Source organism: Myodes glareolus, chromosome 10, assembly GCF_982192425.1.
Source record: "Myodes glareolus chromosome 10, mMyoGla1.1, whole genome shotgun sequence".
Taxonomy (NCBI): domain Eukaryota; kingdom Metazoa; phylum Chordata; class Mammalia; order Rodentia; family Cricetidae; genus Myodes; species Myodes glareolus.
Window position 1 is genome coordinate 48,805,164 of NC_142035.1, and position 23,626 is coordinate 48,828,789.

The following is a 23,626-nucleotide window of genomic DNA, read 5'->3' on the forward strand; positions in this document are numbered from 1 at the left end:
CACAACGCTTTCCGTTTTAAATACTGCCCTATTTGTGTTGTACAAGAGTGGGAGAGAACACCCATGGGAGAGAAAGGGCATCATCATATTCCCCCTGTAAAAAAAGGCTTTTCTTGGTCCCTTTAATCACGCTATTATGTGGTTATTTCCTACTCTGAGGGTGAGAAAGTGAAGTTGGAGAAGGGCCCCGAGGTTAAAGGGCTAGTAAACAGCAGGCTGATCTGCGGCCCTTTAATCCTAGGCGTGGGCTGTGCACCTACTTCCTAAGTCAGTGAGTCATAATCTAAAGATTCTGTTCGCCACTTTCCCTCCCTGTCACTGGACAATGGAGTAGGCGTCGACATGTCATGCCTGCTCAACTAACGACAGGGGGATATGGTGAAAATGCATTTATTGGAAATTTACATATGGCATAGCTTCTTTGAAAGTTTGACAAAAGCCAGGTCTGGCGGTGCATGCCTCTTAAAAAAGAATCTTAACACTCATACCCATAAAACAAAAGTAAAATCTTAGAACACAAACACAGAAACACAAACATTACCCACTAAACTTGTGGGTTACCCTCTTCAAGTGTCAAGGACAAAAGAACCCTTTGCTTTGTCCCTACAGTTCAAGTTTGTATCGGAGATCTTTTCCTCTAACACTATTTCCAGTGTCCTAATTCTTTTCTTTCGTTTTGTTGTTTCTTCCGGGATTCACAGGTCTCCCTCCTGAGGAAAGACCCACACTGGTAGGCTGTATGTCAAACATTAACCTTTACTAGACAGGCGCTGCACAGTGCTCAGCTTTCCAGACTCTACTAGAATCCCACAGCTGACTCTTCAGTAAAGATGGTGGTGCATCAAGGCTGTTATTTGTCCCAGCTGGCAAGTTTTTCATTATTAGTTCAATTGGTCTGTTGAGGGCAGGTCAGTAAGTCTGGCTTGTCCTAGGTGTCCCAGGCCCCAGGCTCTAACCCTAACCCCAATAACAACGTTGTCCAAACCGGTAGCAACAAAATCACAAAACACTCATTTGCAAGTAGTATATGGCTTTTTGATCCCATCAAATAACTTTATTCACACAAACGTCCCTTAATTTACAAAGCTTCAGTCATTCATACACATTAGGGGATCCACAGTGTTCAAAGAACTTAAATATAATGTATCATACCAACCCAAGTAAGCCAAGTACAAAAAAAATGTTCATATAAAGTTGTTCACACATAGGTCCTATATTACCAGCTTCTGTGCAAAAAAAAAAAAAAAAAAAAAAAAAGAAAAGAAAGAAAGGAAGGAAGGAAAAGAAAAGAAAAGAAACAAAGAGAAAATTAGATTAACTAGTATTTGAAACTGACCTTGTGCCTGGCTTTCAATCTCAAAACCAAGCCTGATCCACATGAGCATTATGAATAACTGAAATATCCTCCGGGTTTGATGGCAGGCAGCCTTTGGGATGTAATTTTTTTTTTTTTAAATATCCCCTAAGTAGGTTTCCTTCTTCCTATGATCTCATCTGAATTAAAAAAAAAAAAAAAAAAAAAAAGGCTCACGCCTTCTGGTACTCTCCCTAATCCTAGGGGCCCCTAGGCAAGCAATGGCAGTGACCTGTCCCTCAGTGGTGGCTGTGGATGCTGACATCAGCCACTGCTACGGAGCCCCTACTGCAGGGCTTCCCTCCCAGACATGTTTCCAGACAAGGCTCCTGTCCTCAGAGTCAGACCTCTGCAGACCTGAAGGCTGTATGACGAGCTCAGAAATCAGGGAGCGCAGAGGCCTCAGCCTCCAGTCTGCTGGCCTGGAGAGCTAAGGAACCAAGCTCAGCCAATTCTGAGGTAGACTCCAGCAGTTGTCTGGAGCTGCCAGACAGGGAGGGATAACCCAGAGATCCACCGAGAGTTAAGTCACTATGCCCCCAGATGTGGAAGGAGGGGCACACAAGGAAGAGACAAGGTGGAAAGAAGCTCATGGTGAGCAGGGCGGGGAGGGATACCGGGGTTGGGAAGGACAATGGAGTAAGGCAGGGTAGGAACGTTCCCTCCTTGGAGGATAGCAGGCAGACTCTCTCTCACTCTTCCCAAGATTCCAAAAGATACCTAAAGGTTAAAACCCACATTTATCCATCCTTTTAAGCTGTCTTCTCAAGTAGTAAACAGCTAATAGCATAAACAGATTCCTACAGTGCTCTTGTCCTCTTGGAAAAATATTCACCAAAAACAATATAACCTTATTGCTGCAAACACTGGTTTTCTAAAATAGTGATATGTTAAAGAGCTGAGAATCTTGGAGGAAGGAATGATGGAGGTGGGAACTATTGGGGCAAGAAGGTGAGGAAGCGAGGAAGTGGTCTTAGCACCACTGGGTTAGGGAGCAGAGTGAGTCAAGGGCCTCTGCTCACTCCAGGTGTCCGTCTGCCTTCAATGCCACTGGAGTTCCCACTGGCAGTGCCACAAAGGAGGCCAGGCCCTACCCAGAGTCAGATCTTCACCTAGTGTGGGTGTGCTTCTCCTCCAGCTGTAAACAGGTTATTTCTTTAAGTAAACATTAAAACATCCCTCAGGCAGTCAAAGGACAAACCCTACAAGGTGGGAACAGAGTTCCTACTCCCTGCCCCAATGCACTAGAGCTAGGTGAGGCTAAAGCCTGAACCTTAGTCTCCTGTGACCAGGAGGGGGTTAGCGGGAGCCAGTTTGGATGGTGCAGTCAGTGTCTTCCTGGCTAGAGGTAAGAACAGGGAGGAACAAAGGCAGTGTGCATATGTGGGCAGCAGCATTTGGTCCTGGTCTAGAGCTGCTGTGAGGGCCACAGAGGCAAGAGGGAGGTGTGTCTGGCTACAACCCACAGGAGGTGGGTGGGGGCTCAGAGTCTTCCTTCCCTTGTGGCTATATACAAGTGGGAGATTATGAGTACCAGTGACAAATGGACACAGAGAAGACAGCCACCTGCTTCTGGCAGAGTCTGGACAGGGAGGGCAAAAGAATAAGGCACTATGATCTGTCCTGATGACTCCCTTCAGTCACAGGGAGCTGAGCTCTTGAGCGCGGAGAACTCAGGCCAGGACAGTCTCCCAACAGCAATCCTCACACCCAAGAAAAGGACAAATGTTAGAAGTTCCGCACGCGTCTAGAAAGTGGTCGACAGGTCTAGCAAACTGGAGGTACCTGAGATGGCACCCCACAGAGCGACCTGCAGGCCTGCAACCCAGAGAGGCAGAGCGGAAATAACAGAGGAGAAGGATGCTGATTCCCAAGAGGGACAGGCAGCTGAGCTTTGAGAAGACTAGAGAGCCCGCCAGGGGCTGACTCACTGGCCACTGCACAGCAAAAATGTCACCGGGCCAGTGTCCATCTACTTGGCTGGCAGGTGATAGCATAGATTGCGAGAGAGGGAGGGAAGAAAAATACAGGAACAGGCACTTGGGGCTCAAGACCTGGCTCTCATCTGAGCCAGAGATAGAGGTGCAATCACCAGGCCAGAACCAGCTGGGAGTCGTGGAAGACAAGGTGCAGGGAAACAGGCTACCCACCTGCAACCTATGGGGCTACTTTGACACGAAGAAAAGTATGGTGGGAAAGTCTTGATTGCAGAGAGCTTAGAAACGGAGAAGAGAAAGAAAAAGGTAGGTAGAATAGTGATTTGCTAGGCCTGAGCCCTTACCAGGAACCTAGCAGGACTATAGCACGGAGAGTGGGGTACTGAGCTCAGAGATTGCTTTTCCCATCTGCTCAGGCACAAAGAGACAGCAGCACCCAGGGGAAGGGGTGGGGGACAGAAATGGAATGTACTTTGCAATTAGGGGATGCTGCTGTTCCCATCCCCCTCCCAGGTGCCACTCTGATTAAGCTCAGGGGGCTGCTTAACAACTCAAGAAGACAAGATGCTACCACAGTGCGACAAGGTGAGAGCTTACATTACCAGCTGCAGTCGCCTACCCAGGGGTCTGCAGCCGCGCATCATAGGAACAGCAGCTGACCTCTGGCCAAGAGAAGAAAGAAACTTTGGTGCTGAGTTGCCTGAGAGAAGGCTGGAAAATGGAAGTGGACAGAGCTAAGCAGGGTTCAGTGTTGTGCTGGCCTTCCCCACACTACAGCTGCTTGAAGGAAAGCTCCCCTTGGCCTCTCATTTCCCTATCCATCCTATGCTAGTTTAGGAAGAATAAACAAGAATGAACATATAGATACCTTCTTTCCTTATCCAGAGACCCCATCCCATGTGGCCAGGGTGAAAAAAATCTGAGAAAGTACTGGAGCAACCAAAGGTGCATCAAAGTAGAGGAATGCACCCGAGAGAATGATGGGGTCCATCAAGAAGGAGCTGAAAGAAGGGTATTTTCCCTCAAGAGGCTATAAGAACACTGCAAGGGAGTTAAGAGTGAAAGACTATGCAAACAGAGGCAGCAGAGTCACAGGGATCTAGGTTGGGGATGCTTTAAAACGGCTAGCTGCTATATGGGCCCTCTGCTAGCCACATGGGCATCCCTGTCTGCCTCATACCTCCCTATTCAAGGCAGGTCCTTTCTCAACAGACAACAGTTACAAAGAGTTTGATCGCCTAACATGAAGTCCCTGGGGGTAAGAGATGGCGCTTGACAGTATCACCCAGTGGTGACACCATGGATCCTGGTACACAGGGCACACCTTTTATTGTGAGGAAATGATGGCAGCAGCCATTTGAGGGTAATCTGCAATGGTCAAAACTGGACCCTGGGGCCAGGTGGTCTCTGTGACAGCTGGACTTGCAGCGCACTGGGAAGACAATCCAGGAGGCAGAAGGTAAAAAGTAATGGCCTCATAGTAGTGACAAGAGGCCAAGGAAGACCAAGTCTGACAGAGTTGGCACAACAGTCCTAATAGAAGATAGGCTTGTGCAAGTGGGCTGGGGTGTCTTTATCCCCAAGTGGTGGGGTGATCACTCTTGGTCTCCTTCCTCAGAGAGCCTGGTTGGAAAGGGTAGAAGGAAGCAATTCCAACTATAGTGAGTCATGGCATGACCTGGGGCTCCTAAGAACTTAAGAAGACCACGGTTTAGGTCGTCTTCTCTAAGAGTACTTCTGGCAAACCCTGGTCTTCCTCTTCTGAAAGGTTCTTCATTCCTGATCCTGACTGAGGCCTGGGGGCTGGCCAGGACCAGCCCACTCAAGGAGTCCAAGAGCTCCCACGTCTGGCAGGGAAGTAACTCAGAGGCTGCTTCCTTAGATCTTCGTATCCCTTTGCAGGAGAGACACCAAACTCTGGGTAGAAAGAAGTTCTCTGGGAAGTGGGATGCTAGAGCGCAACTGAGAGATGTGTACGAAAGAAACAGAACATGAAAGATAAAACCAAAACTGCTTCCTACCTAAGAAATTAACGGACGAACGGTGAATACATGCATAAGCAGTGCCCACATTCAATGTTCTTACAAACAAAACGAAACAAAAACCCAAACAATAAAAAGGTGCCTGTCCAGAGTGTAGCCTTCTGCTCTTCAGAAGTCTTGATGGTTTAATGTTTAAAAAAATAATTATTATTATTATAATAAAGGAAAAACAAAAGGGTAGCGTGGGAAACCCAAGCAAAAGCTTCACATTGTGGGAGGTCCAGCTGTCAGGAGATCGCCACCACCTGTACCCTCTGCCATCCTGTCCGAGACATGATGAGACTGTGGGTCCCGAAGGATCGACCTGGAAGACAGAAAGTAGGCAAGGAGTGGACATTAGATCAGTGGGTGAGGGTACAGAGCCAGCACCCAAACCAAACTGACCCTAAAGCTATGTGTGCCAGGTTTTCTAAATACTTTCTGTGGAGGAAGCTGAGCCACCTGTAAAGACACACTCCTGTTTCTCTGGCAAGGAAACCTGATGTGTTCAAGGTCACAGTGACTAAGGGCAGACTTTGGAAGAGGGAGCTAAGGCGGCATGCTGGGTCCAGCTACCAATTTGATCACAAATTCTATACCTTATTCCCATTCCAGCTTCTCTGTTATTACACAGGACCCATTCCAAATAGGATGTTCCCAACGGACCCTGATGGTCTTGGTTCTATTTAGTCTTTCTTCTCCCCTCTGATCTGTAGCTACCGTCACAAGCCTCACAACAACTCTTATATAATTTCCCTATTCTTTACAAATGAGAAAATGGTTTTCAGCATCGGAGAACTTATACTAAGTTAGCCAACAAGTTTTAAAGAGACATCACTTTCTTCTCCTAGGTCAGGTGGACCCAGAGCAAGGTTTCCCAGAAGCAAGTGATAGGTCCCACTCTGCCCACAGCAACATCTACTGGGGCTGTAACTGAGTGTTCTGGAGACCAAACTATCTTAATAAAAACAGCCCTACCAGTTGACTATGTTCTTTGGTCTCATAATCTACACCTATGTCACAAGCTGTTTGAGATTACATAAATTCAGTTGTGCATGGCTCAATGATATAAGAAATGTAGAACTGCTTGAACATGACAGTATTCTATGGGACCATTGCTGTATATTGTCTATTTCCTGAAACATCATTCTGTCTAACTGTACATAGACTACTTAGAAGAATGCCTGGTCCTGTGAGCACTGGCTGCTACCTGGGAATTACTTTGGTGCCAGGCCTTGGAAATAAGACAAGAAGCTGCCCTTCAAAGAAACCTAGCACACAGAAGTCTATAGAGATTAGTCTTGGGGCAGCTCTATATTCTGAGTTACTTAATCACATAGCTTAGTATAGCTTTGTCTTGGGCAGGGCAGGTCATCTGGGCAGTAATGTTCTAAAGTTTTCAAAGTGCCTAGTTTCACTCTAAATGACTGTCCCACACAAGCCCTTCCCTGTACACTTGCAACCCTTCAGTGACTTCCTTGTTCCATGGACACACCAAGTCCACTGTCTACAGCTTGAGAAGGATGCTCTGGTTCCAGCCCAGAGTACCCTCTTCACTGGAGCTGTGGTCAGTCCAGCCAGACAACACTGGCCCCATAATCTCAAGTCTTGCAGGTGCCCTAGCTCATTCACAAACTGACACCAGGCTGGGCCTGTCTGCCTCTGTCTCTTCCTCGATTGTCTTCCATCTCTTTTGGGCTCTGAGTAGAATAAGTATAAAGTATAAGGCCTACAGAAGGTTCTGACATATCCAGTAAGCCCATTTCTCCTTTGCCTGTGTCTCCAGTCACACACACTCTCAATGTGCCTTCAGTCATTCAGCCACCACAAGCGGCCGTAGGTGCCACAGGGAAGGCATCCCCGACACTGACGGAGGAGTGCAAACAGCCCATGGGGAGCAGCTGGGAGAGCTTTCACAACTTCAGATATGCTAAGAGCTAGAGAGCTTGGTAGCTCCACTTCTAGAATCTTAGCTTCACTGCTAACTCTAAACATGGAAAAAGAATTCACAAATAAAGATGAGAATAAATTATGAGACATTACTTCCAATGTCCAAAACTAACAGACTAACTGATCTATCAGCTCACTGTTATAGTGAAACAATGAGAGATGGGTGGCATTGCTGCATCAGTCTGAAGCCTGTTAGAGTCAAGTGGGATACATCCGTTACAAACTGCATGGTAGAAAGCAGAAATATAGTTTGTCTCTACAGCTCAGGATAGGGGGAATGGGTGAAAACTTGTGGTGTCTGCATGGATGAGGCCTTTGGGAGGTAATTAGGAATACATAAGTCATTTGGGTGGGATCCCATGATTAAGCTCTGGTGGTTGTTTGAGAGGGAATTCCTAGGAGCTGGAGAGATGACTCAGTGGTTAAGAACACTGGTTGCTCTTCCAGAGACCCAAGGTTTGAGTCCCAGTACCCACATGGCAGCTCATAACCATCTATAATTCCAGTTACATAGGCTCTGATACGCTTTTCCCTTCATGGAAACTAGGCATATATGATGCACATACATACATGTAGGTAAAGCAGTCATACACATAAGTAAATCAAAAAAAAAAAGAGGGAGATCCTACACACACACACACACACACACACAGACACATACACACACACACACACACACACACACACACACACACACACACAGGCTTCTTGATATATGATGCCCCTTGTGTTGCCTCAAAAGACAGCCAGCAAGAAAGGCCTCAGAGGTGGACCTCTGACTTAGGACCCAAGACCAAGAATTACCCTTTTTCTTTACTTTTAATAAACTATTATTAAAACAAAAAACTTGTACATAAAAACCAGAATGCACCAAAATTAACCAGACCCAATGTCTATATATAAACGCATGCACTCCGGAATGAAGTTAGGTACAGAGTAAGGGAAGCATCTCCCAAGCAAGGGGAAATGGAATATATAGTTATAGACAAATTCGGGAAGGGGATGGGATGGGAGGATTAGACTGAAAGTGGGGGGTGGGGGGGTGGAGGGAAGAGGGCAATAAGGAAGGGAATATGGGGAGGGACGACCAACACTATGGACCATTGGAGGGCTTCATATAGAAACTTACTACTATAGAAGTTTCTTATAACATATACATATATGAAAGACATCTAAATGTAATAACCAATTAATGGAGGAGAAATGCCCTCACTAGACATTTTTCTCCACCAAACAAAACGTCCAGTGCCAGGAATGGACAGCTCTAATTGAGCTGTTGACTAAAGGGGACCCATGGAAAACTCACAACTCAGGATACTGTGAAGGATACTGGTTACTTCTACAGGCTAATGGTAAGGCTCTACTGCTTAGATATCTGTAAACACAGAGAAGTCAACCTGGTGCTACCAGAGGAGAAAGGGAACTACAAACACAGCTACGAATGCCTGCATAGCACACTGGAGCATCTGGAACAAACACTGTGGGAATAACCAACCAATATCAGAATGGATTTAAGACCCACTCCATGAGATGACTCATGCCTGACACTGCTTGGGTGGCCAAGAACCTGAGACCAGATAGGCAGACCACGGGGCTAGACGAAAACCAAACACCGAATTGTTCTGCAAAACAAAATGACTCCTAACAACTTTCTTCTGTGCCTGTAGACTGGTGTCTTGCTCAACCAGAGAAGCTTTCTTCTCCAGTAGATGGGACCCAACAAAGAGACCTACAACTGGACCATGCACAGAGAATGAGGTGAAAGAGCCAGGATATGGATGACACCAAGGAAACAAGGTCTTCTAGACACAGCAGGACATAGGATACACATATGAACTCAGACTGTGCTAGCATGCATAGGTCCAAGTCAGATAGGGCCCAGCACGGCTGCGAGGGAGAACCAGATAGTGCTTCTATCCCTAACCAGAAAGTTATCTTCAAGTGACAACAGCTTGCCAAAGAAAACCTGGTCTTCTCCAATCAAGTTTGAGTATATAAACTACACCTAAGGGCAGGCCCCCTCCCCTACCACACCCTGCAGTTGATGGCCAACGCAAAACAAAATCAGTAGTACTTTTGGAGACTATTTTTGCCTCTTTTTTTTTGTTTTGTTTTGTTTTTTTGTACCTTACTGATCTTCCACTTGCACATTAATTTCCAATTTGGGGAATTTGTGTGTGTGTGTTTTGTGTGTAAGTATCTCTGTACATATGTGTTTCTCCTGGTTTTTTGTTTATTTTGTGTTTAATTAAATTTTGTCTTTTTTTAAAAATGTGTCTGTTTCTTAAGAACAGAAAGAAAAAAGGACGCAGTTTGGTGGGTGAAGAGGTGGGGAGAATCTAGGAGTAGTTGGGGAAGGAAAAACATGATCGTAACTATAAGAAAAAAAGTTTTCAAACAAAAAAAAAAATCAAAACCAAAACCAGCATGCACCAAAATTAACCAGACCCAAAATCTATGATAAAAAGCATGTACTCTAGAGAAAAAGTCTCAGATCTCTGAGGCCTACTCCTTCACTGGATGCTTCTGCTCCCCTACTAGCAATAGGAATTAAAAGATTCCCCCAAAGATTCATTTGGGAACTTCTTCCCAGCCTTCAGTTTGGGAAAAACTCATGTACTCCCTAATGACTTGGCAGCCATTCCAGCCTCGTGTAGCTTTTCCCTGTTGCTTTCTGCTTGTGTTTTCTGCAGATGAGCAGGTGACGCAGAAGACAGACAAGTACACCTTCCCCAGGGAAGCCACAGTACAGTGTGCTCACGGGAAGATGGAGGAGGCACTTTTTACTACCTCAACAAGAACAGTAAAGACTATCTGGTTTGGAGTCAAAGCAGCCAGCCCATTATTAATGCAGATGATGATGAAGAGTGCAGGTCAGCCTTGGTGGGCTCTTGTTCATCACCTTTCATCCTAGCAGATGCCAAAACCGTGGCTCCCTTGTTGACCAGGCTATAGCATGTGGGTCTGATTCTGATACCTAGCGTCAACCAGGATTTTCCTTGCTGCTCTCAGTGGGACCCCTAAGCACAGAGCCTTCCTGAAAGTCAATGGCATATACCTGCTAATGGTAACTAACCATCTGTAGTGGACTTTATGGTAGCTATGGCCTTGGAATAGGTGATCTGTCAGGTTAAGGCTTTTTGTTTTGTTTTTTTTCCCAACAAACCCTTACTCTGTTATTTCAGATCTTGGACTAAGTTCCCACAGTAAGCCTCATTTCTCTTTATCACAACAAACTCTTAGTGAGTACTTGCAACTTTATAAGTAGCTTAGTGACATAACCTTCAACCATCCTACAAAGTTTTCCAATCATGATTTACATCTTCTAGCAACTCTGTGAGGTAGGAGGTAGTATCATCCTGGCCGGAAAGACAAACTGTGGCTCAGAGAAAGGCTTAGTCACTACGCACCAGAGCAAATGGTCTATACCAATGACAGTTTCTTTCCAAAGCCTCTACTTTTATCATGTAACTTTGTAGTGCAAAATTCATTCTTTGAGACACAAGAGCTAAGTGCTACTGCTTACATTTAATCCTTACATTTATATAGAGAACTTAGCAAAGAGCTTGCAAAAAGCCTAGTGTAGACAACTACCTTAAGCGTGGGGTACAAGTGGAAGGATGTGTTACCACCAGGCTCTCAAGTAGTTCCTCTGCCAGCTGAACAGAGGAACTGTTCTATTCAATGAGGTGGGGAAACAAATTGCTCCCATTCAAACCACTGGTATCTCAGAGCACAGAAACTAGAAAGAGCTGAGGTGAGCAAGGAATGGAAAGATGTAGCTAGAGATGTCCATCTCCTGTCCCTCCCTATTCCTAAACACACACAAAATAATGGATGTCTCTTAATCTAAAAGCACAGCCTTTCTCTCCATATGTCTGCATTGTTTCTTTAAATAACTGTTGATAATAGTAGGAACATTGAAAAACTGACCCCCTCCACTGTCCCCTAGTTTATTAATAAATTGCATTATCTTAAGAAATATGTTTAAAAACATGGCATGTGAAATACAGCTTTCTCATTCCCAAACTCCATGAAGGAAAGGCACAGGCTTTCCAGGAAACACCTGAGGGTTTGAAGCTGGCTTCTCCCTAGTCACAGTCATCGCTGTCTCCCACTCTCCCTTCTTTTGGAAATGCAGACAGTACAATTTACACTCTGCTGTGGGGAGTGGGAACTCCAATAGACTGCCAGCGGTCCATCCTGTCTACCTACACCCGCCTATTCACTGCTCAGCTGGCAGAGCAGGCTCACAAACTACCATGCTCTCAAGCATTAATGGTCATTTTGGCTCTTAGGGCATCAGACCGGAAAACCTAGAACTTAACTTTTTTTGTTTTGTTGAATCAGGATCTCATTCTGGGTTAGACTCAGGTTGGTCTCTAGGTCAAGACAATCCTCTCACCTTATCCTCCCTGAGTGCTGGGATTACAGGTAAGAGTCATCATGAGTAGCCTGGAATTCACTCATCAAGGTTTAACTCAGGAACTATCTTATATCTTACATCTTCTATATTGTTGGGAGAATTAACGGTGGTGAGCTCTGTTCAGAGCATATACATCTCTGCCATAATGATCCCAGAGACAATCCTCCTGCCTCTGCCTCTTCAGTGCTAGAATTACAGGCAGGCACTATGATGTCCAGTTTCCCAATAGTCATTTTGTTAAAGCAAAATTTACAACTTGGTCTGGAGTCAGCCTTCCCTTGAGGTGAGAGTCTTTCTGTTTTAGGCTTTAGCTCCCACTCTTCTGTCCTCCCCCGTCCCCCCCATCTAGCTGTCACCGAGCCCGAGCCATCTGGGTCCCTTTCTGTATCTCCTCCTGGAAAGCATGTCCAAAGAACAATCTTTGTAGGCCTGACAGTCAGCCTCTACTACCCACACTGGTGAGGCTCAACCTCACAATCCTTAGACGAGAGTCTGCCAATTCCCTTAGGGCTGTCAAATTACCAGGTGGTGATGGATGCTACAAGCTCATATACTGAATGGCTGACAGAAACTTTCAAATTAGTATACATGGCAATATAAAACTAATTTATGTACTTCTAAGACACATTCAACAGAACAGCATTTTAAGGGGAAAATATGGTAATAAGAACTTCTGCCTGTGACTAAGCTCCTAGTCCATTGCCCAGTGCTTACATGCACAACAAGCATCTGAGCAGCCAGCGAATGGAGGGAAGCTTATTCACACCTATGATGGTTGGGCTACTTTACTTCTCCACGCTCTGATATCTGGTGAGGGACAGAGCTGGGACTGTGCTCAACCTTGACGCCTGCGCTACTCTGGAACCAAGCTAAACCATTCCTTGGCTCTCTCACCATCAGAGTTGAATAGGAGAAACAAAGCATATGGAGACCATGAATTCTTCTAACATTTAGACAGTCTACTGCTTATAGAAAGAGGCTCCTGGCTCCACCTTTTCTTTCCAACGTCTCATCAGGGGAAATCCCCTCAAAGAGAAAGCAGATTCCACACAACGCTCACATGGAAAGAGCTCCTGGAACCCAGTGTGGCAAAGCTGGTTTCAGCCTATGTCCCTGGAGCCTGTATCAGGCATAGTACGTGGTTCATGACAAGATCAAAATTAGAAACTGGCAACTATCTATCTGTAAGACGGCAAGTAAATAAATAGTAATTAGTTTCTGAAATGGCTTACTTGCCCAGGCTAGCAAGTAGCTCGGGAGGTAATGACAGAGCTCTGGCAGTGCTAGAAGGACTGGAACTCCACATTCGTAATCCACGATGTCAGAGGGGTGGCCATGGACAGACGGCAGCTTTCTCCCGTCTTCTAGATCCCACACACCCACCCTGTTCAGAGGGATGGATGTGGCCTCCATACTACCACCTAGGCTGTAGCAGTACATTACTCTTGCACTTAGCTGTGGAAGCCTATTCAGCAGCAGCAGAGGAGCGACATCTCTACAGGGTGACAGAAGGAGAGAAAAGGGACCTGGCTTCCAGTGTCGCACCTTTTTTTCTCTAGAGACTTCATTGCTTTTCCAAGTGCTCAATGAAGAACTTGACAACAGGGAGGGGATTTTTAATCCAAGGCCCTTCTAATCTCAGGAATGTAGGAGTTCTAGAATCCCGAAGGGCCTCAAACTCTCACAGCAAGTCATATGCAGTTTTCTGGAGGACTTACCACTACTCACCGAGACAAATCCATGACACAGTGGATAATGACAGCCAGGAGCCTGACTCACAACTAACCAGAGGCAGCCTAGGAATGCCAAGAGGAACTGCCCATGGCTCTGGAGGTAGGCACAGGTAGGTAAACAGTACAATCTGTGTGGCCGAGATGCTGAGGAAGCAGGTCAGTGAGAAAGGGTGAGGCCAGTCTCAACTCAACAGGCCAGAGCCTTTGCTTTTCTCTGAAGTCTTCAAGCAGAACCTGAGACCCTTCTTAACGGATACGACACCATTGAGAGACGTGGGCTCTATCTCTTAGCACTGAAGCTGGTTCCACAGCTACCTTACTCCCTAAGAAACACAGTTTTGAAGCACAGCTGCCAGGCCCAATAGACGTCAGGGCATGAGTCGGTGAGAGAAAAGGACATGAACAGAATTTAAGCCAGGATAGCACGCGGTTGAAAACACATCAGCTTTTCCTCTACTGTGTCAGAAGGCTCCGCAGGGGCACTAAGCGAGTCTATGGCAACTACACAATCAGGGAGCTCTTACACATGAAGACTGCGTCATAATAAGGCAGTGGTCACATTGACTCGTACTACTGACAATACTATTTTAAGTCATCTGATTCCTTAAAATGTGCTGCCAAAATTAATAGTATTTAAAAAAGTTCACCAAGTGTACAAAAAGAAGAAATCACTGGCCATAATGGACGAGCCTAGATTTAAAAGGTTCCATGGCGACCTAACAGTAGGCAGAGCTACCCGCTTATGAATATGCCTGACAACTTGACTCATTGAGACCTCTGATCTGGCCCTGCCTAACTCAATAGGTCTTGGGGCTGGGGCTAGTGTTTTACTTCAACACTTTAGCTAGTATGCAGGTCCTAAATGTAATAAGACTAAAGGAGAAACAATTTTTTGTTCCTAGAAACAACTAATAAAATCAGCAGTTAGATAAGTAGATATCATATACCCTTCCTCAAGCTTTTAAAGTGTGGGGCTGAAATAAAAACTGTCAACCGCTTCAGTGGGCTCCGCAGAACCAGGTTCAACTGTAGTGGCTATGATTAGCAGAAAAAGGGATCCAGGGGAAAGTCTGGGATCCTGGGATTTCCCCAAAGGACACTTTCCCACTAGGAAGTCCCTAAGTCCTTGTCACTAAAGGCAAGGTTACTCTTCCATGTGGTGACAGCGTAATTTGTGGTTACAAAAAGAAAGACCCAAGGCCAGAATGGTATGGTCTAAAAGATATGGTCTTCCAGTTACAGCTCAAAGCCAGGCATGCCAAGGGAAACTCTTGGGGCTCTTTCTAAGGAGTCTATGGCTTTCTTGGGGAAAGTCTCCATACGTTATTAGCGAGAGAGAAAATGAAGCTCATGGACAGTCTGTGAAGGTTTTGCAGGGGTAAAATGTGGCAGTGCCACTGTGGTTTCTGCTGAACTGCGATGGAGACGACTGTGAGCACCAGGCTGCACTGCCCACAGGGAACCAGCCCAGGAGAGAAGAGCTGCCCAGAGCCACTGATACAGCAAGTGGAGTGTTGTCTAAATGAAGATTCCCTAGCATGTCCCTAAATGTCACTACTGTGCAAGCAAGCTTCCATGCTTAGCGAACCGAACCCGAACGGAACCGCTTCACGCCCTCTACATAGGTTATCTTGCCAGGTGTGCTACTGGAGCTCTTTCCCAGGTCTGACCCACCCTCTAAAATGCTACAGGCACTGTTCCACCCACTCTCAAGCCCCACCTTATCTGCAAGTCGAAGTTCCTCTTCTTTAGGCTGACAAAGCCCCTGGTGGCTCAAGGACAGCTCTTTAGATTCCCGGCACTCTGGCACTCTTTGCTCACTTTGCGTTCTGCTCAGGATGCCCTTCTAAGCACAGCTAGGTGAGTGAGTCGCAAATGTTGCTGTCACTCATCTCAACAAAAGACAGCAATCTTTTCTGTGAGCTACTACTGGCCTTGAGTGAACTCAGGATCCCCCTGGGGTTGACTACCTGGCCTCTCTTGGGGAGTTCAATGGAGGAGGGCCTGGGCCAGCGTTCAATCACTTCCTCTCTGGAATGGAAGTGAGAACCTAGAGAAAGGACAGCAATACCAAGGACACAAAGGAATACTGAGTAGGCAAGCTCAGCAAGGTGATAATAAAGAAGTGAGCTTGTCCCAGGCCTGCTCCTCTGCAAAAGCAAACAATAAAATGCAGGACCATGAGTATGCATTTGCTCATGAGTGCAAAGAGAAAGGACCTAGGGTTTCCTGGGTTCTACCGCCAAGTCCTGCCTCTCCTTTGTATCGTGTATCATTCACACCAAAGTCTGAAAGACAGACAGAAAGACGCCTCTTCTTCACCAGCTAGCGGAGGAGGTACCCCTACGTTTTTGATAATTGTACTTAAGTGTCCTAAAGACAGCTGAGAGGACTGTGACGGCTTGAAGCTCTCTATCTGATCAGAATTATAATCTGATTAGTAGGAAACTCCTTGCTTATGGCGTCTTAGCAGTGGCAAGAACTGTAAATTGGAATCACCTTCCACACAGCTCCATGAACCCAAGGTCAAGGAATGGGGTTGCAGGAGACTCCTGTTTAGTCTTCCCACAGCGCCAACCCCATCTCATCTCTACAAGTAGGTGACTAACTAAGTGGAGTTCTGGTTTTCTCTAACAGTGGGAAGGAGCTGTGTGCTCTCCAAAGGCTTTTTATACCACACTAGAATGAACCTTGGCCCTGAGATGGTCTGGGGAGGGAGGAGGACATCTGGACTGTGTCAGTGGTGGCAGCTGTACTTCACTTTAGGTACTTGGCTTAAACCCCAGAACAAGTAGAAAGGTAAAATGTCACCCTGTTTGTCTGGGGTGTGGTAGTTTTCACACCCATTTCTGCTGCCCCATGCAAACTGAGAATTCCTTCCAAACATTTACCAGATCCAAACAGGCAATCTGGTTACTAACAACAAAAGAGTGAGTCCTTACTTGTGACTTCCAGTTTTCTTTATGTCTGGTACAAGGGGCTGGGTCCTGCTGGCAGTGTCTATGCAGTCTGCCAGGATCTCACAGCAGCACACCCCTAAACGCCTGAGGCTTGTCCTAGACTTCAGCTTTCTAGAAGGGCATGTCTTAGGCATGTCCAAAAAGTAGAAAAGGAAAAGCAAAGGGGCGCTAGCTCTATCTGGTTGCTAAGGGTGTTCTTTTCCCCAGAGAATGGACAGAGATGCACAATCAAGCAGTAGACTCACATCATTTTGGTAGCTTTACTTACCGGACAATATGATAAATACTAAAACACAACATGATATTGGCAATCTGTTTCTCCTATCGCTGCTATAGTACCATGCCTCTGAGTTCAGAAAACAAACTAAAAAAATTCAGCCATCATTCACAAGACTCCTTCACCCAGCTTCAAATCAAGATTAGTTTTGTAGCCGGAAAACAAGCACTTCTGTCTTCCTTACTATGCCTTATGGGGTACCTGGGTGGTTCTAATACATTCTTCCCAAGTCCCTAGACATCATTTTCTTTAACAAAGAAGCAAAATACAGAATTCTTTCTGACCTGTTTATGTTGCAGGCTGAGTTACAGCTTTCCCCTGGCACCTCTTACTGAAAGCAAAATTCCATTAAAGTTGGGAAATTCATGGCAGTGTTTTATAGTATTGATTTATTTTAAACTTGGTTGGCATTTTTAAGACCTGCCATGCCTCTGAGCCCCTAGAAATGCTGAAAGAGATCGCTATTTCGTCTGATTTGGAATATCATGAGCTATTAGGTGAAATAAAGAGGGGCTGGCAACTTATCTGTTCTTGCCCACTTTGTCAAGACAAAATCTCGGGTCCTCTCCCCAGGCCTGAACCCAGGCATCACCACTCGGGAACTGCACCCTTCCATTCACAGCAGCATCCTGAGAGAGCAAAGCCTCCTCCGGAGGTGCCCAAGCGATCGCTCTGCATCCAACTCTGATAAGACATTCCCAAACTCCCTCAAGAACCAGCCCTAAGACTGCTCCACAAAGGCTTCCCTGATCTCCAGAGCCATCATCTATAACTAAACTGCAAGCTCTCAGGAGACAACACTGAATTCTAAATGACCAATGTCACCAATGGGCAATTGCCTGCCAAGTACTAAGATGACTCCCCTACCAAACCTGACTTGGCCCCAGAATCTTTCAACACAGGGCTGCAGGCAGCCCCACCCATCAGAGCAGACAAAAATGATGGCATCCGAAGCTTCGGTGGGGATTTGATAGAGTTGGGAGATTTGTCTGTCGCTGAGAATTATTAACACTACTGCCGTTCTGCTTTGGGTCCTCATTTACCTGAAATCTCTGGCTGAATCTTGGGAATAGGCTTCAGCTAGGACTCTCTTTCCTAAGGAGCTACTGTACTACTTAAATGAGAACCCTCCTTGGTTATATGGGCGTCTCAATCCTTGCCTGCCTCCCCTGTCAATATTTAGGGCAGTGTCAGAGTCACCTGAAGTCCGTACATAGGCAGACCTAACCTAAAGCAATGGCTGGGCTTGTCATCCTGCTGTGGTGTGCAGAGCCAAGAGCAGGGCTCTCAGTTCAGTGCTTTCTGGAAGAGAAGCCACTACCTCCTTCAAAGCATGAACCCACATAAATATGGTTTTCAAGAGACTGAAGAATGGAAGGATGGACCCTCCAACCACATACATTGTATCAGATTCTGACTCTTACTGCTGCTCTCTCATGTACAGAATGAGGACAAACACCTAACTAGACAGATGATGGAAAACACTAAGTACCTAACAACGAAAACTTACTCCCTGAATAAGTTGATTCAGGAATATAAATGAAGAGGAAGGGCTATTGGTCCTAACTCACAGCACCCCCACCCCCCAAAGCAGGCTTCATTGATAACATGAAGTTATTACTTCAGTCAGCTGGAGGGTCTTCATGTCCCTGGGGTCCCAAAAGATGAGAGTTGGAAGAAAACTAAACCTTCGGGCAGCTTTACTGGCAGTTGGATGATTATCAGCGTCCCTCAGATTTGCCCAAGGGATGCGATCTCTGCTGGGTTGAATCAAGGATGCCAGAGAGAGCCACGTGAGCAGCATCTGGTCCTTGCTACCACCAGCCCCAGGGCAGGCTGTTCCTTCCAGACGCTTGCATGTCCATCTAGCTTTCGGGAACAAAAGACACCCCGGGTGGGTCTACAACAGCTCAGCTTCCTCCAGTTTGAGAGCAGGAGCCATCAAGAGGGGGCAACAGGATGCCCCAGGAAGCTGCCTGGACCTGATACCAGCCTTCCCCACCTGGAAGGAAAACTCCAAAACACCTAGAAAGATAAGGCCCCAAGGGACATGTGTGTGCATTGGTACCTAAGCAATCACAAAGTCATCACAATCAAAGGCAAGTTCTATTTCCTAGAACAAAAAAAGAACCAAAATTGGCAACTTCCCCCAAAGTTTTCTCTTGGCACAGCTCTGTGAAGTGCTAGTGAGACCCAGTTAAGATACAGCCCTTACCCCTGCTATATAGACAGCGATTCAAAAGAGGTTACGACAGACAGAAAAGACAAGTTCCAAGTCTGCCTGAACCCCACCGAAGAGGAAAAAAAAAGTTAATCAATGAATCCTCTTTCTACTTAAATAAATGCCTCATACTTCTTATGGAGGCAATAATCTACTTTTGCCACAGGTGGCAAGTCTCTCCTCCTGCTCCTACCCCAGAGGCTGTGTGTGTGTGTGTCTAAATCAGCTTCTGGGACAGAAACCTTTGCCCTTTAGCAACCACACCTTTCCTTGAGCCTGACTTGGATCAGGACACCAACTCTCACAGAAGAAACTACCTCCCAAGGGAAAACTACTAAGTTCTCTAGCCCTTGCCTGCACTTCAGAATGCTTAGAGCTAGACAGCCAAAGTCAGGCTCGTCCATGCTAAATTATTCACTGAATTCAACTATGAAGATATCTTAAGACTTGAGTCAAAATCTATACACCTTATTAGCTCTATGACCTTCAAAAACCAAAAACCAGGACTAGTTCTTTGATGCTAAGCAACTACCATGACCTCAGATGAAGTGAAGAGTATTTTCTATGACCCCACCCTTCACAGGCACCTTGGGTCACATCAGTATCTGATTTCCTTCAGCAGGCTTTAGCTGTCCATTTCAAATATACGTCACCCAAGAGTTTGGCTTCAAAAGGCCCTAGTAAAACATTTGTGTACTGGACCATGGGCTTGGTTATTAATACAGCGGTGTTCATATCACAGCACCTTCCTGGTACAGTGTGGTTGGTGGCACCAGGAATATCAGTTTGGCTGGCTTCCTGCTTGGGACAAGCCTTGCAGCTGATAGGATCCACTAAAATTACTCTTCTAAAAGAGACAAGTAAGGGAGAAAGACAGACCTTATTGAGCACTTGTTAAATACAGATTGTGCCTTTTTAGAACAATCGACAAGACAAGCTGGCTTTGTTTTAAAGGCAAACCACCCAATGTTCTTACAGAAGAAAGCTACTAATTACCAGCGAACCTCCACCTCAGCTGAGTACACACCTAAAACCTAGTATTTCACTGAAAAAAATTTGTTTGGGGCACCCCCTATAATAGGCATGGTTAATTTCATTTTGTGGGTAATAAAACCAAGGCTCAGAGTGGCAAAATACTCCGTCTAATGATCATATAGCCAATAAACCACAGAAAAAAAGACTAAATCCCTACAGTATTTGTAGCCAAGTCTCTCTCCATAGGAATTCTACCTTTCCAGACCAAAGTGCAGTCTCTCCCTCTGCTCACTGTCACAGAAACAGCAACAATTAACTCCTCATTCAGCACCTGAGTGTCCGTTAAATAACATCTTTTCATGTTGGTACTAGGGCTAAGCATACTTAAATTCCCCAGCCATGACAAGTCTAACAGAAAGTTACCTAGAAACCAGGGTATTCAAGTTCTGTCCCTTCATTTGGGACAAACAAATCCTTTCTCTGTAGGGTTCTAACTACCACATACTTCTCAGTTCCTCTTCACAGCAAAATTCCTCAGCAAGAGCCATCTGCATTGCTGCTTCCCGCCGTCTAGTCTGGGAATTTATGAAGCTGTATTTCTCGTAAGGACAATAGGACGGCATGTGTTTCCCACTTTCATGGAGTTTTCCAGAAGTTACATAAGCTGTCTATAACATGTTATAATGAAGAAGCCAATGTGATGATCAAGGCAAGAATTAAACAGATTTGCAAAAACCATGCTAGTCACCTTCAGTTTTTGAAAAGAGTTATCTTTCATAAAACATAATTAAGACAAATTTAACTGGTATATTGTTCTTAATCCAATCATTCACCTGAAGAGAACTAAAAAATGTTTCTTAGGACTGGAGAGAGCGCTCAGTAGTTAAGCGACTTGCTGCTCTTCCCAAGGAACTGAGTTTGGGTCCTAGCACCTAGGTCAGGTACCCACACAGCTTCCAGAGCCCATCACCCTCTTCTGACTCACAAAATGCTTACTTGACTCCGTTTTCTTTGAGTACATACACCCTCCTCTCCTAGCTCACTATTCGGTTTTCAGATCGGTGTAATATCATTGAGATAGTCCTTCCCCCAAAGTCCTCAAGATGCTCTCTCAACTATTCTCATGTGCTCAGAGGGCACTGCTGGGGAGAAGAAATGCGGGGGGCGTGAACCTGACCTTGTCTAAGCACCCTGCCCTATACACAACACTTAGGAAGTCCTGTGCTCACAGTCCGTTTTCACAATGAAATGTAAACTTTGAAAGTGTAAAGTTTTGGTTTTGCCCATTATTGTATCATTTATGCCTGAAACAGTATCTAGCTAGCAAAATGTTTCTCAATAACAACACTGGCATTAGTCTGGCAATGGGAGGGGGAACTAGGTGGAAGGCCTTTCTAGCTCTAGCCTGAGTGTTTAGCTATGCAGATATGGCTCAACAACATGACTGAAACCCAAGGCACCAGTAACACAGCTGGGTCCAGGCCCACAACTCACAGTGTTCTGCTAGGACAGGGCAAAACAGCCCAGTCAAACTGGCATGACGACAGCAATGACTAGTCACCAAAGAGCTTGGGACACACACCCAAAACCAAGTCCCTAACCTTTCCCCCTTCCTCTCAGGGTCACTTACTTCTTTTAGATGAAGTCTCTTCTCTTTACCTATAAAACTTTGCTCTGTAAACCAGTACAAATCTCATGTGCTAATAATCCAAGTAAGGGCCCAGATCTCAATTGAGACGAAACATAATCCTAACTTAAATTTAGGTCCTTTTCCCAATGGCATCCTTTCTCTCATGAGGAAAATCTGAATTCCAGGTGGTCTTTCTGAACCGCAAAGGCTAAGATGGAAACAGAAAGCTACGGTAAAAAACACAATGAAAGCACTAACTAGTCAGCAACTCCACTGAGAACAAGACAGGTGCAAGCTGCTCGGCTCAGTTCAAGTCATCGCCTGCAGAGGTATGGAGGAACAGAGAAGCCATGCCTGTGCCCGCTGGCCTGTCCCTGTGATGATGAAACCAGCACTTCCCCACCACAAAATCTCAAGACATCAGCAAACTCTAAGTACAGCTTATTTCTACTTGTCATCTTGGTAATCTAGGGCAAGAGGACAGATAAACTCAGGTAAGATACACCTACCCTTAATTTAACGGGAAATGGGAAAAATGACTTAGAGTATGTGTAATGTCTCACATATATGGTGGTCAATTTCTAACACCCTGTCCTGTCCACACCTCAGCCTCTGGTCTGGTCTAACTGTTTTCTCTGGATGCTCTGCTCTCCATCCTAGCTGGTCCATCCTCTCATCTCTATGATCTGTATTTCACACTGAACCCAACTGGTCTGTTCTCTCCAAGTCCTCCAGCATCAGTCGGGTCCCATGTGGACAGAACTGATGGATGACCAACAAAAACACAGGTGGGACAAAGTTCTTTCTCTGAAAACTGTATTCTTTTCAGCATCATTTTACATGGAGAATTTATTATTTGTTATAAAAAGATCTCGGGAAATCCCACCTCATGTAATTTCCTCTTAAAGATTTCACTTCTCATTCTACACTCAAATAATCTGAACTATCTACACTCGTCAAGATTTGGGGGCCAACCTGCAGCAACAAGACTTATTTCTTCCTGGCCTTGCATTTTCTCTACAGCTGCAGGGTCCACCCCAGTACAGGACACACAACCAGCCCAGGGAGTGTGTATGCACAATAACAAGAAGGCACTCACCTAGTTTAAAAACACCCAAGACGTTCAGCCCTGGAGTTAAGCAGCACATGTGACCTGGTCCATTCGGGTTTCAAGTTCAAAAGCATCAGGTCGGTCCTGTGGGTTAGCAGCTAACATGTCTTTCAAGAGCTGCTTCACACCCTCAGACATGGAAGTCCTACGTTTCTGGGGGATATGCAACTCCATCTTTGGGTTTTCTAGCAGCGCCTCACCAACAGGGACGATCTCAGTCCCTTGTTTAATGTAGGTCCCCAGGAGCTCCTTCTTGGTTTCAGAGTCAATAAAAGTAATTCTTTCTATCATTGCCCAGATGATAATGCCCAGGGCAAAGATGTCCGCCTTGGCTGTATAGTGTCCCTCCCAGACTTCAGGAGCCATGTAGAAGTCTGAGCCACAAGCTGAGGACAGCCAGTATTTATTCACATTCACATTTTTGTTATCTTGATTGCCCTCTTTGCCTCGAGGTGCCAGCCCTGCACAGACCTTGCTCAGTCCAAAGTCTGCCACCTTGAGGATGGGGGTGCCAGACCGTTCTGTGATGAGGATGTTGTCTGGCTTTAAGTCCCTGTGCACGATGTGGTTTTTGTGCAGGAAGGCAATGGCGCTTGTAAGTTGTAGCATGAAGCTTTTGTTGGTGGCTGGGTCTGGTCTCCGGGACAGGACATACTGATTGAGGTCTCCACCTTCACAGTACTCCATGACAAACCAGAGATAGCAGGGCTCCTCAGCATAGCCCAGGATCCTTTCTCCTAAACCAAAGGACAGGAAAGAGCTTGAGTGGACATTCACAGCACTAGAGTAAAGAAAGAAGACGGTGATAAGTACCCGTGCCGAGAGGACCGATCCAACTGGCACCAAGCAAATTCTATACACACAGTCCACTTCTACCCATACAGAACAAGTCAAGGTATGGCAGAGGCATTCGGGCCTGGTGTCAAGCACCTAGGGTTCAAATTGAAGAACTTAAGTTTACTGTCATCTAATTGATTTTGAGGTCATTTTGTTTATTTATATTTTTTCAAACTAGTGTACAAGCTTATCTT

At 45.7% G+C, this 23,626-nt stretch overlaps 1 protein-coding gene across 2 annotated transcripts in view; it reads right to left on the bottom strand.

The window, feature by feature from the left end:
• Window positions 1–1,013: 1,013 nt before the first annotated feature.
• Stk35 (serine/threonine kinase 35) overlaps window positions 1,014–23,626 on the bottom strand; it is a 32,991-nt gene continuing 10,378 nt past the window's right edge. Inside the window, exons 3-4 of one of the 2 annotated variants that reach the window (XM_048459505.3) lie at window positions 22,584–23,332; window positions 1,014–5,637 (exon numbers count right to left, since the gene is read on the bottom strand). In XM_048459505.3, coding sequence (XP_048315462.2) covers window positions 22,620–23,332 — 713 coding nt within the window. In that variant the 3' untranslated portion in view covers window positions 1,014–5,637; window positions 22,584–22,619. The remainder of the gene's footprint in view (window positions 5,638–22,583; window positions 23,333–23,626) is intronic. The other variant, XM_048459506.3, reaches the window with a different exon arrangement.